Here is a 17,278-nt window from a genome sequence, read left to right on the forward strand (position 1 = left end):
TGCTTCATTATTTTTGTGCTTTTGGAAAATACTTTACTTATTTAATAAAATTTCGAATATTTTTTTAAAATAATTTAATTGTTTTAAAGAATTTGATTATAATTTTTGAAAATATAGTTTTTTCATTTCCAGTAGTAACGAATTTAAAGTAGTGTACATTCTAAAAAAAAACAGAAATAGTAGCTTTTAGTGGGTCAAATCTAAAAAAGTACCTAAACAGTTGGATAACGTAAAAAAATAGTAAATAAGATTTTTGAAGTACATGATTTTCTGGGCTGACCATAAAAGACTGTGACTACTTACTTTTAGGTTAACTTTTGAACAATTTACTTCCACAGCATCTAAACTTGCAACAACATCGAAAACATTGCTTTAATATTGTGAAACTTGCAGCATTATGGACAACATTGCCTTCACAGTTTCTCTAAGGATATCAAATTGAGACAAAAGAAAGTATCAAAAAGTTGGTTCGCAACTATTTTGATCCTTTTTTATATAATTAGCATCTGAATGACTAAAGCAACCCAAAGGTAATGTCTGTTACATCCAACATTATGATTCCGCCAACCGAAATTATGTCAGTAAAGATACATTTTAGGATCCGAATCCTTTTGGTCCGGATACATCCTTAGAGAATAAATTACCCAAAGATACCTATATATTCAAAATGAATTTCTCACGACAACTCATCACACAAATCAAAGCAGATCCATTCCTGATAAATCTTTCTCCATAAATTCCGACAATTTACATCTAAACAATAATTTTACAACATCAGTGGTGGTCCGTGCGGGAAAATACAGTTGCAGACCCAGCGTGGTTCCTCGTGAGCATTACCAGCTCTTGCCACGATTGTATGAGCTGTTAACGTTAACTAATTCAGTCGAAACTCAACTTCGCCCACGCATTATAGACCATACACTCACAAACCTTCGGATATATTCCACTACAAAAGTAGTGTATGGAGATGGGTTATCGACATTGGTTCAAGCGCGTTTGAAACATATATATAGACTATACAATAAATTTATGGGGTAACGAGGTGCCCTCAGGGAGAAGGGGTCGCCTGTTCACCCGGTTTGCGATAGCCATCGAGCGAGCATCGAAAAGGCGCTAAGTAACTGTCGATGGTATCGCCCGATAAGTGCCCTTTCTTTACGTGTATACATTTATATTTATGGTTGTATTAGAAACATGACATACATGTATATATGTATATATACTTATGAATAAAACGCCAAACAATAACGAGACTTATATTCCAGCCCTAAACACCCGTCGGTGATGACGTTTATGAATTGAATTCTTCCACCCTCAGTTTATCCTGTATACATGAGCTCGATTATATCCTCTAAAGATATCCACTTGCGATAAATAACTCGTGTGTCACATTCAAGCGCGACGAAATTCTGACGGTAATCAATTTCATTCGTTTCATCAAATTCTAATATGCGAACACTGATACAAGTTGACATTAGATTTCTATACTCTATTTCAAAAAGCTTTCTGGTGACGAATTTTTTTTTCCGCACCTTAAGGAGGTGTTGTCAAAGTTGACACGATTTTTCCATCATAAAACTTCGATTTTGACGTACCCGAATTTCCCCATTTTTGACCATCAGTAGTGTGTGATATACTTATCAATTATTAAATTAAAATACTTTGAAAAGTCGATTTGTTAAAAAGCGGTTTTTTAAAATCAAATTAAAATAATAAAACTAGGAAAACTATTTGGGCCCTTGCTAAAACAGACAAGCTAAACAACGAAAGTGTGTAAACTAATTCAGCAGGATTCTAACGGTTCGTTTTCCCAAACAACAAATATAGAAATTCTTCTAACGCACAAGAAGAGCGCAGAATCATCATCATATCAAAAAGAAAAGAAAACAATCAAACCAAGTGCTTGTTTTTTTTTTATTGAAAAGATCTTTCATAAACTGATTTGAAAAACACAAATAGATTGACTAGTGTGTTCCCTATATCTAATCCTCTTTTGAATGACGCGTCCATCATCCCCTTTTCGGTCTGAAGCGACGAATTTGCTTTCTCCTCCATTGAAAAAAATGAAAAGATCCGACGCATTCCCTTGGACCTCTCTCCCATTGTCCCCCCGTTATATTGAATTCAATGTGTATTGCCATTCCCCTCCCTTCGTTCTCTATCTCTCCCTTTACACGTGTATATATTGAATACCCCATCATTTTTAGAACACGCAAAACATATGTTGAAAACCTCCCTTTTATCCCCCACCAAATATATCATCCACGTGCAGTGACATCGTGGTTGTAAATTGTAGACACCTCATTGGTTGAAATACGCTCCAATCGAAATGAAAAGCTCATAACCATCCCCTAAGAGAAAATAGGAGTATACATTTAGCTGTATATTGGTCTCCAGAGAGGGAGAGCTGCAGCGTGTTAAGGGGTAGAATTTATGGTTGGCGGTGACGCGCACATAATTCCGTTATATAGGGTATTACAAGCAAATTATTTCCTTGCCATAAGATTAAGCTGGATTATGTCTGATTGGCTTATCTCTTGGAAAATTCAATTAGAATCAAAAACACTGCGTATGAAAGTTCTTCATAGATATATGTGAATATAACAAATATAAGACAATTTGATATCCTTAGAAAAATTGTGAATATACCTAACACAGGGCCAAATAATTTTCGAAAAAGTTCTTTGACAATTTTCAAATCCATTTGTTTACAATATTCAATTTTACGAAAATTTTAATTATTCGTAAATTCTTCAATTAAATATATATTAGAAAATAAAAACTTCAAATAATATAAAAAAATTCAATTAAACTTTTTCAAAAAAATTAACTTCAAAATTCAATTATTTCTAAAAATTCAAGTTGTTATTTAAATACAAAAATAAATAATTTATTCAACAATTGAATGTTTCTTAAAATTCAATTCTCATAAAGAATTTTATAAACAAACTTTTAAATAATTGAATTCTTTCGACGAATTTTAATAAAATTTTTAAGAATAATTATACATTTTTCGAGAAATTTGATAAAAATTGTATTAAAAATAATTGAAATTATTTTAATTTAATTGAAATTAAATTTTGCGATGAGTTTCATTATTTGTGAAAATAATTGAATCCTCAATCATTTTCCAAAAATTAAATTTTTTTTCGTGTTTTTAAATAAAATTTTTCTATAAATGCATTAATTTTACTAATTTTTTAAAAAGCTCTTTGAGAATTTTTAAATTCATTTATTTACAATTCGATTTTACAAAATTTCAATTATATTCATAAATTCTTCAATTAAATAGGGTAAATGCACTAGTAGTCGGACACTTAAGGATACAATCTTAAATTATGCTTTTTTTCTTGAAATAACAAATATCTACTGTGTTTATAACCACATTATCAATTAAATGAGTTCTTCAGGATTAAAAATCGTGTAAATTTGTTACAAATACTTGAGTATTTAATAAAATATAAACATTTTAATAAAAAATTACGAATGCTTTAGTAGTCGGACACTTTTTCCCCTTGTTTCTATAGTCGGACATCTGTCAGATATTTTGGATTTATAAAGTAAAACAGATAATTTTTTAATTGCTAAATGCTGGAAAATGGAATTAAATCATATTAGAAGTTTTTAATATAATATTTAAATCCTGTAAGTTTTAATATTTATGATTAATTATCAACAAAACTTTGTGCTACTCATTACGCTACTCGAAAATGGTTGTATCTATAGTCGGACACTATGATTTTTAAAACATTAAATAAAATATTTCTTGTTTAATTATTTTCGAAAATAACACTATTTTCATAAAATATAAACTTTATACATTATTCCAGTATATTTGTTAAAGTAATTATCACAATGCATTATTATTTATTTGCCAAAAAACACGAAAGTGTCCGACTACTAGTACTGTCCGACTATACCCGCACTTACCCTATACCTTAGAAAATAAAAACTTCAAATAATTAAAAAAAAATCCGCAATATTAAACTTTTACAAAAAAGATTAATTCCACAAAATTGTTAGCTAAAAATATGAAAAATTCAAATGTCCAAAGCTTTTAATTTGAAACCTTTTAAAAATTCAATTATTTCTAAAACTTCTCGCTCAAATGCTTTTAATGTTAAATTATAATCTAAAATTTCAACTGAAATCCATTTTTAAATCAATTTTTATTAGACAACTCGACTACAATTCAATTATTTAAAAATAATTTATTGAATAAGTGAATGTTTCTTAAAATGCAATTCCAATAAAGAATTTTATCAACAAATTTTTAAATAATTGAAATTCTACAATGAGTTTTATTATATTTATGAAAATAATTTAATTGCTAAAAAAGAATTTTATTATTTACGAAAATAGTTTAATCCCTGTAAAAATTTTATTATTTATGAAAATAATTGAATTATTGCGAAGAAATTTATAAAAAAAATTTGTAAATAATTAAACTCCTCTGAAATTTTTATTATTTTCTGCAAATAATTAAAGGTTTGCGTAGAATTTTATTCAATTTTTTTGAAAATAATTAAAATTTTACCAAGAATTTTATTAAATTTTTTTGAAAATCATTGAATTTTGGAGAAGAATTTTATTATTTCCAAAGATATTTGAAATTTTGACGAGAATTTAAAAAAAATTTTGAACATAATTGAATTCTTTTGGAAAATTTTACTAAAATAGTAAATATTAGAAATCATTAAATTTCGTAAAATTTTGAAAATAATTGAAATTTTGCCAAGAATTTTATTAAAATTTTTGAAAATAATTGTAATTTTGCCAAGAATTTTATTAAATTTTTTGAAAATAATTGATTTTTAGAGAAGAATTTTATTATTTCTAAAAATAATTGAAATTTTGACGAGAATTAAAAAAAATTTTTGAACATATTGAATTTTTGCGTTGAATTTTATTAAATTTTCTTTAAATAATTGAATTCTTTTGGAAAATTTTACTAAAATAGTAAATATTAGAAATCATTAAATTTCGTAAAATTTTGAAAATAATTGAAATTTTGCCAAGAATTTTATTAAAATTTTTGAAAATAATTGAATTGTAGAGAAGAATTTTATTAAATTTTTTGAAAATAATTGAATTTTAGAGAAGAATTTTATTATTTCCAAAGATAATTGAAATTTTGACGAGAATTAAAAAATTTTTTTAAAAAAATTGAAATAACAATATACCTAATATCTAAACCTAATATAATCATATACATAATTTATTCTATTTAAATATTTTTTTGTTTAAAACCAACATCAAATTTTGAAAAATTAAGTATGTCCTGATAACTAGGTATGCAATTTGCAGCTTCATGTACAAAATATTTAACTTTAAAATCTATATTTTCAAAAATTAAGTGGGAGCTTTTGGTCAAAGTGCGTTAGGAATCGTAACTCCATAGTCTAACGAAAAATCGAGGTTCCACTTTATATTCACTATACTAAATTTTTAAAAACAACGTCATTTCAATGTCAAGTAACTAAATTCCCGCACTTCGTATATACATATATACGTGAAACTTGATTTTTGCTCTCGAGTAACAAAAGTCAAGGTCACGTGTTCATAAAATAGGTCATACATACAATTTAGAGAATTGAATTCATTCATTCAAGAATCTGTTTTTTTGTCTGTTTATACAGTGAATGAGTATAGTAACTCTAGATGGCAAGTGAAGAGGCAGAGGTGGGAGGAAGGGGAGGGGAGGGGAGGTTATAACGAACTGTGCGATCGGTAACGTTTGGAATCTCGGAGGCCAGGACAATGTTTGGATACGAAAAATTATACGTATCAGTTTCGGTGTTAAGGTTAATAAACACACGCGCGCGACAATAAAACTCCATACATACGGAGAGAGCGAGAGAGAAGGCTCTACTTGACCTACCCCACTGAGAATCGTGTTTCAATTCAATACGGAAACCGTAAACCATATCATTAAGTTGAAGCTCCATTTCGTTGGTCTCGTCGCGCGCGCGTCTCTTTTCGCACCTGTCAGCATTAGGACTTATAAGAAATTGGATACTCAAAAGCAATTTATCATTCATTGTCAGATCAAAATCGATTTTACTTCGCAAGGGGCGAGTTTACACACCCCATACGTTTAGTTGCGAGAAAATTACATTTTTAGTAATATTGTGTTTCATCTTTCAATCTTCTTTTTGTTTTCTACGAAATTCGGAATAAATTTGACGAATTCTGAAAATATATGTTTTTTTTACGAAGAAGAGTATGCGCCTAAAAATTTGTCATATTTCTAACAAAATTTTAGGCGCATCTTTGAAGGAGTGGAGAAAAAAAAATCTTGATATCTGGGTTGATGCGCATAATTTTACAAGCGGGGCCTCAATTTGCATGATTAGCACCGCATGTTACGACAATTCACACACATAATTCACTAGATGATACAGGATTCTCACGGTAAATGCCAATTGGAGTCAACTCATCTAAATAGTTCAGTGCGTCTACTATACCACCCACTATTTAATACACACTCGACTATGACAAACTGCAAACGATCTAAGACACGCTTTATTATTCAAATTATATTTGACCTCCTTTAATTCTATTTTTCTATTTTTTATTTATTATTTATACTATTCATTATGTACCATTATTATACTTTTCACAAGTCTCAGTCTAAATTTACAATAAAGAATATAGTATCAAAAGGGTTATAAAATTTTCCTATACTAATTTGTAACTAGCACATTTATTTACATAACAGATATTTAAGGGCATTTGAACCATTATGACGTCACTTTTTCTGCAGATATCAAATTGAAACAAAAAATGAATCAAAACGTTGCTTTGCAACACTTTTGATTCGTTTGTTGTCTCAATAATTTGATATCCTTAGAAAAAGTAATGAATGAATTCACTTAACTGACAATTAAACAGGGTTGCCACAAAAATTAAATTTTGTTTTTTCCTGACTTTTCCCTGATTTCCATACAAAATTTTGACTTTTTCCCTGACCCGTAAAAATATTCTGATTCACTCTTAAAAATCATTATAGTTATACTCAAAAAAATGTTCTATTACGCATTTATTTACGAATTTCTTTAATTGTAAAATTATTATATTATTATATTGTTATTTATAAAAATAATTGACTTCCTCGGAATAATTTTATTATTTACAAAAATAATTAAATCCCTAAAAATAATTTTAGAATTTATGAAAACAATTGAATTACTGCGAAATATTTAATGCCAAATTTTAAAACATTTGGTTTTTTCGAAAAAATTTATGCAAATTCTACTTTAAATAATTGAATTCCTGTGAAATTTTTATTTGTTTGGAAAATAATTGAATGTTCGTGTACAGTATTATCAAAATTTTTATTTAATAATTGAATTCTTTTGGGAAATGTTGTTAAAATAGTAGAATCTTCGAAAATCATTGAATTAATAACAATTTTTGAAGATAATTGCAATTTTGACATGAATTTTATTCAAATTTTTGAAAATATAATTCAATTTTATTTCTTTTAAAAATAATTTAATTCTTGTGACGAATACCTACTATTATTTGTAAAAATAATTGAATTTTGCAAAATTCCTGAAAAAAATTGAATTTTTTCGAAGAATTTTGCTATTCATTTAAAAAGATAATTGAAATGTTGACAACTTTTTTTAGATTTTTTCAAAATAATTGAATTTTTGCGAGGAATTTTATTAATTTTGAAAATAATTAAATATTCTTGTGATGAATATTGTTATTTATGAAAAAAATTGAATTTTGCCATGAATTTTATTAAAAATTCTGAAAATAATTTAATTTTGTCGAAGGATTTTGTTATTCACGCTTATAAAGATAATTGAAATGTTGATGACAATTTTTTTTTATTTTTTGAAAAGAATTGAATTTCTGCGAAGAATTTTATTAATTTTAAAAATAATTGAATTCTTTTGATAAATATTGTTATTTATGAAAATAATTGAAATTTTCAATGAATTTTATTAAAATTCCTGAATATAATTGAATTTCGGCGACGAATTTTGCTATTTATAAGGATAATTGAAATGTTGATTAATTGAAATTCCTACAAGTAATTGAATTTTGTCCAAAAATTTAATTTAATTTTTTCCAGTACTTTTAATAAAAATCCCTGACTTTTCCCTGATTTTCCTGACCTGTGGCAACCTTGTTAAATATAAAATCTTAACCAAATATGTATAACAATTCGATTACGAATTACAACCTCGCCAATCGATTTAATTGTAAATTAATAATCACATCCCTATATACGTATATTTCTAAGAATGTAGTTTGCGATTATGTGACGAGACGCCGCTTGTAAATGCGCGGGCGACAATAAGAGAGCAGTGCGCTGTAGCAATGTGTGAGGCTTCGCGCCATGAGGAACGTCAATTATAATTAATTAGAGCGTAGACTGACAGCGGACGCAACGGCTACTTAAAGCTCTTTAACTCGTTCTCCAACCCTCCACCCGTTGCTCATTTCCTCCGTTCACAAACGTTTGACAAACGTGCCTCATGACAGGGATAAATTAAATTTACATTTCAATACATAATAATTCCCTCCGCCAGCAAAAAATGATAAGAACTATAAAAAAAACAGATTTTCTTCCCAAGATTCAATTTATAGAGAGTTGACTGCATTTTACAATATTTCTTTCCAAAGAAAAAAAAGATTTTAATTTCCATTAAAATTAAATCACTTTAAAATAATCAATAAATTGAAAGGAGATGAGGGCATTTTTTTTAAAGATGGTTTTGAGAAAGAAATATTCAGGAGCAAATTGAAGTCTTCTGCGATATACATAAATATACTATTGGATGAGTAAGAAAAGGGTTTTTATGTTATTTTAACGACCTGCCTTCCAAGAAGAAGAACTGTAATGAAAATGAGACGACCCCTTTTGGAGCCCTTTAAACTTCTTAATTTCATTACGAACTCTTCAGCCAGAAAATAATGGCCCGTTAACTCGTGGACCATCTGGCACCATCTTTGGTATCTACCTAGCGTAACCAATCGATCCACCGAGACCACTAAAAGGCATGTAATCAGCGGCTACTAGAATTTACATTCGTTTTATTTAAACTACATTATCATTAATAACATTTTTTTTCAATCAATTAAAATGATACATGTACTAAAAATAAAGTCACTCTTAACTATAAATAGTATCTAATTATGCAACGAATTGATACCAAAAATGTGGATCAAATTAAAAATTGATTAAAATCTTTTGCATCGATACCAACAATTTGATCCACTTTAGTATCAATCTGATACTTTCAAGAAAACTGTGGTCTTACTCTCTAAATCTGAATTAATTTGCCCTGCAAGTGAAAAAAATACGAAACAACCCAAAACTTGTCGAATATTTGTTCCACATTAAAAAAATTTCACTGAACTTGTTTTACACGCACGTAATCCCATTTAATCCGTTAGGAATCATTTTCAAAAATACAACAAATAATATACAAAATATCAAATATCCCATGAGCCGAAATCTATATTCCACAAAGAAGGTTCTCTATTTCAAAAAAAGGATCCAAGAAGACGTTAATCAATTTCGAACAGCAAAGTGAAATTCATCACACGTCATCAATATCATAGATTACATCGGTTCTATTCGCGGTATATTCCAGCAATCGAGAGAGAGAGAGAGAGAGAGAATGAGCCAGTAGCCATTTTGAAAGGGTGTATATACGATATCCAAATCTAGAGATCAAATGTGAATTTCGTAAGAAGAGCAACCGCGTATATAAAGTCTGGCAAGAAAAAGAGCATGATGAAAAAAAGAAGCGGGGCATTAAAAGCAAAAGAAAAAGAGAGGAGAAAAAAAATTAGTAGAGGTGGTCCACGAATATATATATGTATACATATACATGTACCAAGTGAAACAGAGCGAAAATAGAGAGAAAAACAAAGTAAAAGAGAGAGAGGAGAGAGGAGAAAAAAAAGTGGAATGGAGAGACAGGGAGGGCAGCAGCTTTTGGCTCATTGGGCAGCCAAACAAATTCGTCGCGACGCGCCCGACATCCCCGTGGATTACGAAGAACCCTCGCCTTGCGGGCCCAGAGTTCGGTACTCGTCTGTATATATATGGTTGGGGGATACCCTCCACTTTATCTTCGACATCGATCGAGCTTCCTTCTTAACGGACGACCGGACACCAACGTTCACCAGGTTATATCCATACGTCCAGGGATGCTTCCTTCGAAACAACAAACGCACAGCGATCAACGCCGATCGAATCCGACGCGTGAAAAACTACAGCCAGCTGACCAGCGGAGAAGTCATACAAACTTTCTTTTAATTATAAACTACCGATGTTCTCGCATTTTTTTAAATATTCTGCTTTATTTTTTCCTTTACTTTCTACTTTATTTTTCTTTTATAAAGAAAAAATATTTGTTCCTTTAATTTCTACTTTATTTTTTCTTTATAAAAGAAATAAAGCACCATAATTAATTATTTTCTCTTCTTTGTACTATTTTTTATTTACTCTATACTCTGTACTTTTTCCAAAAGACGATTGAAAAGAAATCCAGTGCATCGGAAAGTTAACAGAGAAATAAAACAAGTGAAAAAATTCTGTAACTATTCCAAAACAGAAAGAAACTAGTGTTCCGTAACTTCCGATTAATTCAGCTTTACATACCCGAAATTACAACCGAGTTATATTAGATATACTGATAAGCTCTTATTGTTTAAACTCTAAACTAATTAAATGACATCATACGCTAAATGTTTGTTTTAGAACAGATTGTTACAGAACAAACCTAAGAATAGTGATTGGACAAACCTGAACTAGAACCAGTAATATAATGATAAACGCAAACCTAATAAGAACAGTGATTGCAAAAACCTTTAGAACAAAAATAGAACAAACCTAAAAACAGTGATAAGACAAAGCTATAAGACAAAACTATACAGAACAGTATAGAAGCTATAGAACAAACTTACAGAACAGAGATAGAACATATTATTGTTACTACAAAGGGTCCCCTAATATTCCTAAAAAATTTCGACACAATTACTCCTTTCAAAAATCCTTAATTCAACCCAAATAATTTCAAGACCTATCCTTTAATAATTCCTCAAGAAAATTAAAACATAAAACCGTTAAAAAACCAAAAAAATGAGTAAATCTATTAACTTGGAGATATATAGGTTACTGTATGACTGTAATATCTTCAGAACTGAAATTAAAAGTTGTGTGAGAGGCGCGGTATTAAAAAATGGGGCGTATAATTTGCAGACCGCGTAATGCGATGTTAATAGAATGGAATATTGGGTAGTCCCCCCATAAATCTCGCTTAATTTGTCGAGCCGTCCGCCTTGCTTCTGGGCACTACTTCGATTCTTTGGTCCGCGCACGTTCATCATCACCATCATTATCATAATCATCATGTTCGTTTTATGTCTTTTTTCACTTTACATTTTATACAGCGCCCGGTTCCATCTTTACCGTTGCTCCTTCGGAATTTCTCGTATACATTATTCTCAACCCTGTACTTCAAAAATATTTACACACACTTCCTCTATATAGTGCGCAAGACTGAAATCCTATAAAAACAGTTCCAAACAGCTCCTTAATCTTCGAAGTACCTATAAGCTTATTTCCCATAAAAGCCAAGCTATAGTTTAAGGGCCAGTTCACCAACTCCGATCAAAAGTTAATCAACTAAAGTCAGTTCAACCGCCCGTGATTGGTCGGTTAAGGATTCAATCATTGATTAACTTTTAATCGGAGTTGGTAAAAACTGGTCTGCTTGCTACTTGGGAAAATTTTGAAATCTTTACAAAGAGAAATATAATTATTAAAAAATATGAATTTCGAGGTTAATCGCAGGAACAAGAGACAAAGCGACATATAATGAAAAACGAAGACTGGGAGAAGGCTCAAATCTTATGTTCTTGACGATTGAAAAGGCGCCCGGATCGCGTCTTTTTTCCACTATTTTTTAGGGGTTGTCAAGCAAACCAGAGAGAGAGAAATAATCGACAAACGACGAGGAGGGGGAATAGTGGTAAAAAAAGGAGAGAGAGAGAAAGAGAAAACAGGGTGGGGAACAGAGAGAGCGAGGGCGAATGAAGCTCGTGTTTCCGCCCGGGCAAACAACAATACCCGCAGACAAATGAGCATCCCGCCTCCATTGTTTGCATCCATCGGCATAGTATACAGCCTCTCCTTATGGTCCCCTCCCCCCACCCTTCACTCTCTTTCTCTCTCCAGATTCAAATACCCCCCCCCCAACTCTCTCTGTCTCTCTTTCAGGTCGTCTTGTTATATGCCATCAAGTCCCCTTTTTTTTTACCCCGTCGAAAACCCCCAGGCCCTTCAAACACCCGACTGGGGGGTCTTCGATCAACCTGATGCGGGCCAACACCGATTAAACGTCGCTGCTTCGTCGAATCTCTATCAACGGACTCTCGTTCGTCTCCGATTATCACGAAACAATGAATTCACTTCAACGATTCTCCTCTCTTCTCAATTCCTGATTGTTCACTTGCAAAATAATTCGATAATGTATATTTAACAAGTGGCTATTTTATTCTTCGAGAGATGTATTTTGTTATTTGATATGTCGAGAAATTTTATATAAATTTCGCAATTGTAGAAAATTTATTGTAAAATAAATAAATAAAAATAAATAGAAATATAAAATAACTTACGAGTCAACCTATGACTCGGAACTATCGTTAACTTCAATTTTTAATTATTCGACGAATTATATTGTAATTATTAAATTGAGGCCTTGGATCCAATAACTCGCCCGACGCTCGGAGGAACGCGCAACTGCCAGTCAGTGAGCAGTGAGCGCCTCTGGGTCACTCACTGCTACCCGACTGGTATTAGCGCGTGGCTTCGAGCGTCGGGCGAGTTATTGGATCCAAGGCCTCAATTAATTTTTCTTAAAAATTGCATCAAAAGTAACAAATTTTATTCAAAATGTAGGTTAGTCTGGAAAAATGAGTTGCAAGCGAGAAGAGAAGCGTCCCCCCACTATAGTAGTGCGACGGGGTCGAGAGATAAAGTGGAAGGGGAAGTGTCTGCATGGTGGGGAGCCGCTTTTCTTAGTAGCTTGTTCTCCACTTTTGCAGTTCTATCAAATGATTAGAAAATTAGCTAACACTTGACTAGCAATTAATTTAAAATGCGATAAATATTGAAAATACCCAAAAAAATACATATTTTTTCCCAGCGGTATAAAAAATTTGAGAACAATTTGCGCGTCAAAAATATTAAATTGTAAAATTTTTCACGAGCACCCTCGTTATCCCTGCCGTCAAGTAGGATATAATATATAATTGAATGTTTGTATTTTGGGAATATACGCACATTATATATTATATATAGATGAATGAAAACTTACAAGCAAAAGGATCGATATGAAGGGGCAAAAATTCAACCCCTCTCGAGACAATATCTTTTCGGCATGTTTCGTATAGACGTCGTTTGCAATTATTCAGCCATCTTACTTCCGCGAAAAGAAAAAAAACAAATGCCAAGGGGAAGTTAAGGCCGGGTGCGGTCGATGGCTGATATCCGGTGTGCGATCTGCGAACCGGAACTGCAAACGCGACGATCGACAGCCAAACGACAATTGAGACCGCATATCATCGACGATATTTGAATTAAAGAAAAAAAATGACAAATAATAAAAATGACCGACAATAAAATTGTCCCATCACAGTTTTTCTATAGATATCAAATTGAGACAAAAAGCGAATCAAAAGTGTTGCGAAGCAACATTTTGATTCGCTTTTTGTCTCAATTTGATATTCTTAGGAAAACTAGGATTTTACGATAATAATAAAAAAGAGCAATAACAAAAAGAGCAATTACCGCATAAAAAGCAATAACTAAAAAGACCAATAATGAAAGAACAATAATAAAAAAAGACCAATAACAAAAATGTCCAATAACAAAAAAGATCAATAATAAAAACGAGCAATAACAAAATACTAATAATAGAAGAGACTAATAACAAAAAAGACCAAAAATAAAAAAAGGTCCATAATAAAAAAGACCAATACTAAAAAAGGCCGCAATAACAAAAAAAGACAAATAATAAAAAAGACCAATAATAAAAAAAGACCAGTACCAAAAAAGGCCAATAACCATAAAGAGCAATAACTAAAAAGACCAATAATAAAAAAGACCAAAATTAAAAACTACCAAAAATAAATTCGCTCCAAATCCTTTTTTTCACAAAAAATTTTATTTCTCACATGTTTCAAGACATAATTCTCAACGCACTGTTTAATTTTTCATTAAAAGACAACAACAATTCAATTTAAACAATTTCCCCAAAATTCTGATTTATCATTATAATCTATCCTTTCTTTCGAATCAAGTATATTTCTTCAAGGGCTCTTAAAGGTGCTCTAATTATAAAGTTATATGAAACATAATACCTTAAACCTTTTGGTTGTTATCCGCGCCTGACTTATTTTTCGATAATATGAAAAGCGGGTCCATTGACCATTTGGTGTGCATGTACGCATGCGTGAACAGCTAAGAAGGGACCAGATGTCGTGCGGCGATCGACTTTGGGACCACCGGTTCCATTCATGGGCCCAAGGTTCCTGAGCACCTTGCCCTTACTTGATCAAGAATCAGGACAAGTCTCCTAGATCGTGGAAATTTGATACCAAATTCATGCGCCTATATATATCATCATCGCTTTAAAAAAAAAAAAGGCGTTCACCTTTTTTCCTACTCCATCTTCTCTATATATATATACTTAGAATTTATAACAATAAAGGTTTAAAAACCTTACCAATCATTATGATTCAATTCAATGATATAGAGACATGAATTGATCAATGGAACAAACACTTTAATAGGCAGGAGGGAATTTCGCTTCAACGAATTTTCTGTTTTCTTCAATTGATCCTATATATATAACATACATATCTTCTTATACTTTTTCCTCTATCATTTAAAATCAACAATTTTCCAACGATTTTTTTTTTGTTCGAAAATACAGTCAAGAACCTTCCATATATATGCTTCATTTATATTGTTCAAAATGGACTCTCGCAATTTCAAGATGAAAATAAAATGAACAGCTCTGTTCTGTTCTCTATAGAATGAAGAATTTCTATCAAAAAATTTATATTGATCATTTATTTTTCCAACCGAGTTTCAAATTTCTTCAATTCGTCATTTATTTCCTCATAAGTCTGTTCCACCATATCGGATAGAATTAAGTTATCATTTCTATAAAGTAATTTATCATTTCAATATTGTAGTTCAATAAATGAAAATATTAAATAATAATATAAATATCCACTAAAAAAAAATTCATTTGCCTTAAGTAACCAATCACTTGTCTATTATCAAATAAAAATTTACTTAAATCAAATAATTATTATTTATATTAAATCAATTTTAATCAAAAATTAAATTTTAAATTAAATTTAATTAAATTTTAATTTAATAATTATTTGAATCAATAATTTCAGTATTTGAATCAAATAATTTAAATAAAAAAAAATTTGATTCAAGTAAATATTTAATTAATAATAGACAAGTAATCGGTTATTTGAATAAAATAAATTTTTTTCAGTGTAATAATATTAATAAATTTTTAATTATCAGTACAAATTTTTAAAGATAATTATATCTTTCAAAATTTATACTAATAATTAAAAGTTTATTAATATAAATCTATTATATTTAGAAAAATTAACTTATATAAAATTTATTTAAAAATTAAAATATAATTAAAATAAATAAATAAATTTCTTGAATTTATTTTATTTATTTATTATAATTGTATTTTTTAAATTATTTTTTTTTTCAATTGTAGAAATTTACTTAATTTAATAAAATTAATTTTTTATTAAATTAAATACCTAACATTGAAAGAAAAAAATTAATTACTATGTATAATTTTGCAAATATAATTACAAAAGTTATAAAAAAATATTTTCTCTCTGGTAAATAAATAACTATAATAATTTATAAATTTGAAACAATTTACTTTTTTTTAAATGGTTTTTTATATTTGGATGTAGAGGGAGGAACTTTGTCCAATCCAAGTATTTTAAATAATCGATCCTTACGAAAATTTTCATCGCATTTCTCTTTTTCACATGCTAATGTTTCATCTTTAATTTCAGATGATGTCGGATCTACATAATTAAATCTTTATCATTTAAACTTCAATGTTGAAAAAATATAAAAAAAATATAAAAAAATATTTTCAAAAATACAAAAAAATATAAATAAATATAAAGAAAATATCATTCAATCGGAAAAAAATAATAATTATAGGTATTTAATTAAAATATTCAAAAACTCACTCTTTAATTTCTTCTCTACCACAAATGGTTTAATATCATTCTGAGAATCAATCAATTTCCAAAATTCATTAATTTTTTTAGCCTCACTTTTACTTGTCGTTTTTGTGAAAATAATTTCCGTAAATACTTTATTACTTTCATTCCTTTGATTCATTTTAGAGTAAAATTATTCATAATTCTGAAATTTATGGAATTTTAATTACAAAAAGAAATAATAATTTCGAATAAATCTATTATTTATTTATTTCTAAGAAGAAAAAAATGTCGAAAATTTGCAACTCTTTGTAGTTAAAATTTTAATTTTCATCTAATAATGTGTTATTTAATTCAAATAATTATGCCCACATATAAATAATATTCATTTTACATATAATTAAAATGAGTAACAATTAACCGCTAAAACTCTAAATCGAAAAAATTTTTAGGTTATGTTCAAAATTCAATTCCCGCAGTTACCATATCACAAAATTAAAAAATACTCAAATATATTCTAAATAAAAAACTAAATTTTATCAACTTATTCTAATTGCTTCAAAATTACAATTAAATCAATTCTATTTTCATTGTTAATCCTACTTTTTAATGTAAAAAAAAAATTTTTTTCCTGATACATTCTTCTAACATGTTGAAACGATAAATGATCAAAACAAAACAAACCTCCATAATCAAAAAAGCAATCAATTATCAAATCCAAGTTACATAAAACAACAGAGAATGTAAACAATTTTTCTTTCAAAATAACTCAGAAAACTTTAAGCAAAACAATTAATTAATAACACAAGCTCATTTGCAATTCCTTGTTTATAAAAATCATAAAAGTTTATTGCCCTTTAAATCATTATGGCGCACGCGCAATCGCGCAATTCAGAGCCAACTTCAGAGTGGCGCGAAATTCAAAAATCAATATACAATCCCAACAAATTACAACTCGTTTTTACAATATCCCACACAAGAAAATTAATTAAACAATCAAATCAATTTCACC

At 29.4% G+C, this 17,278-nt stretch overlaps 1 protein-coding gene across 4 annotated transcripts in view; it reads right to left on the reverse strand.

Annotated features, from left to right (window-relative positions):
- The window catches only part of LOC122506825, a 59,350-nt gene that overhangs the window by 10,844 nt on the left and 31,228 nt on the right, over positions 1-17,278 (reverse strand). The window contains exons 1-3 of one of the 4 annotated variants that reach the window (XM_043619171.1): positions 16,951-17,090; positions 16,294-16,471; positions 15,972-16,122 (exon numbers count right to left, since the gene is read on the reverse strand). The exons of 2 other annotated variants lie outside the window; for them this stretch is intronic. In XM_043619171.1, coding sequence (XP_043475106.1) covers positions 15,972-16,122; positions 16,294-16,447 — 305 coding nt within the window. In that variant the 5' untranslated portion in view covers positions 16,448-16,471; positions 16,951-17,090. Of the gene's footprint in view, positions 1-15,971; positions 16,123-16,293; positions 16,472-16,950; positions 17,091-17,278 lie in introns of those variants that run through there. One more of the 4 variants, XR_006302038.1, reaches the window with a different exon arrangement.

This window comes from Leptopilina heterotoma, unplaced genomic scaffold, assembly GCF_015476425.1.
Source record: "Leptopilina heterotoma isolate Lh14 unplaced genomic scaffold, ASM1547642v1 Lhet_44, whole genome shotgun sequence".
NCBI classification, from domain to species: Eukaryota; Metazoa; Arthropoda; class Insecta; order Hymenoptera; family Figitidae; genus Leptopilina; species Leptopilina heterotoma.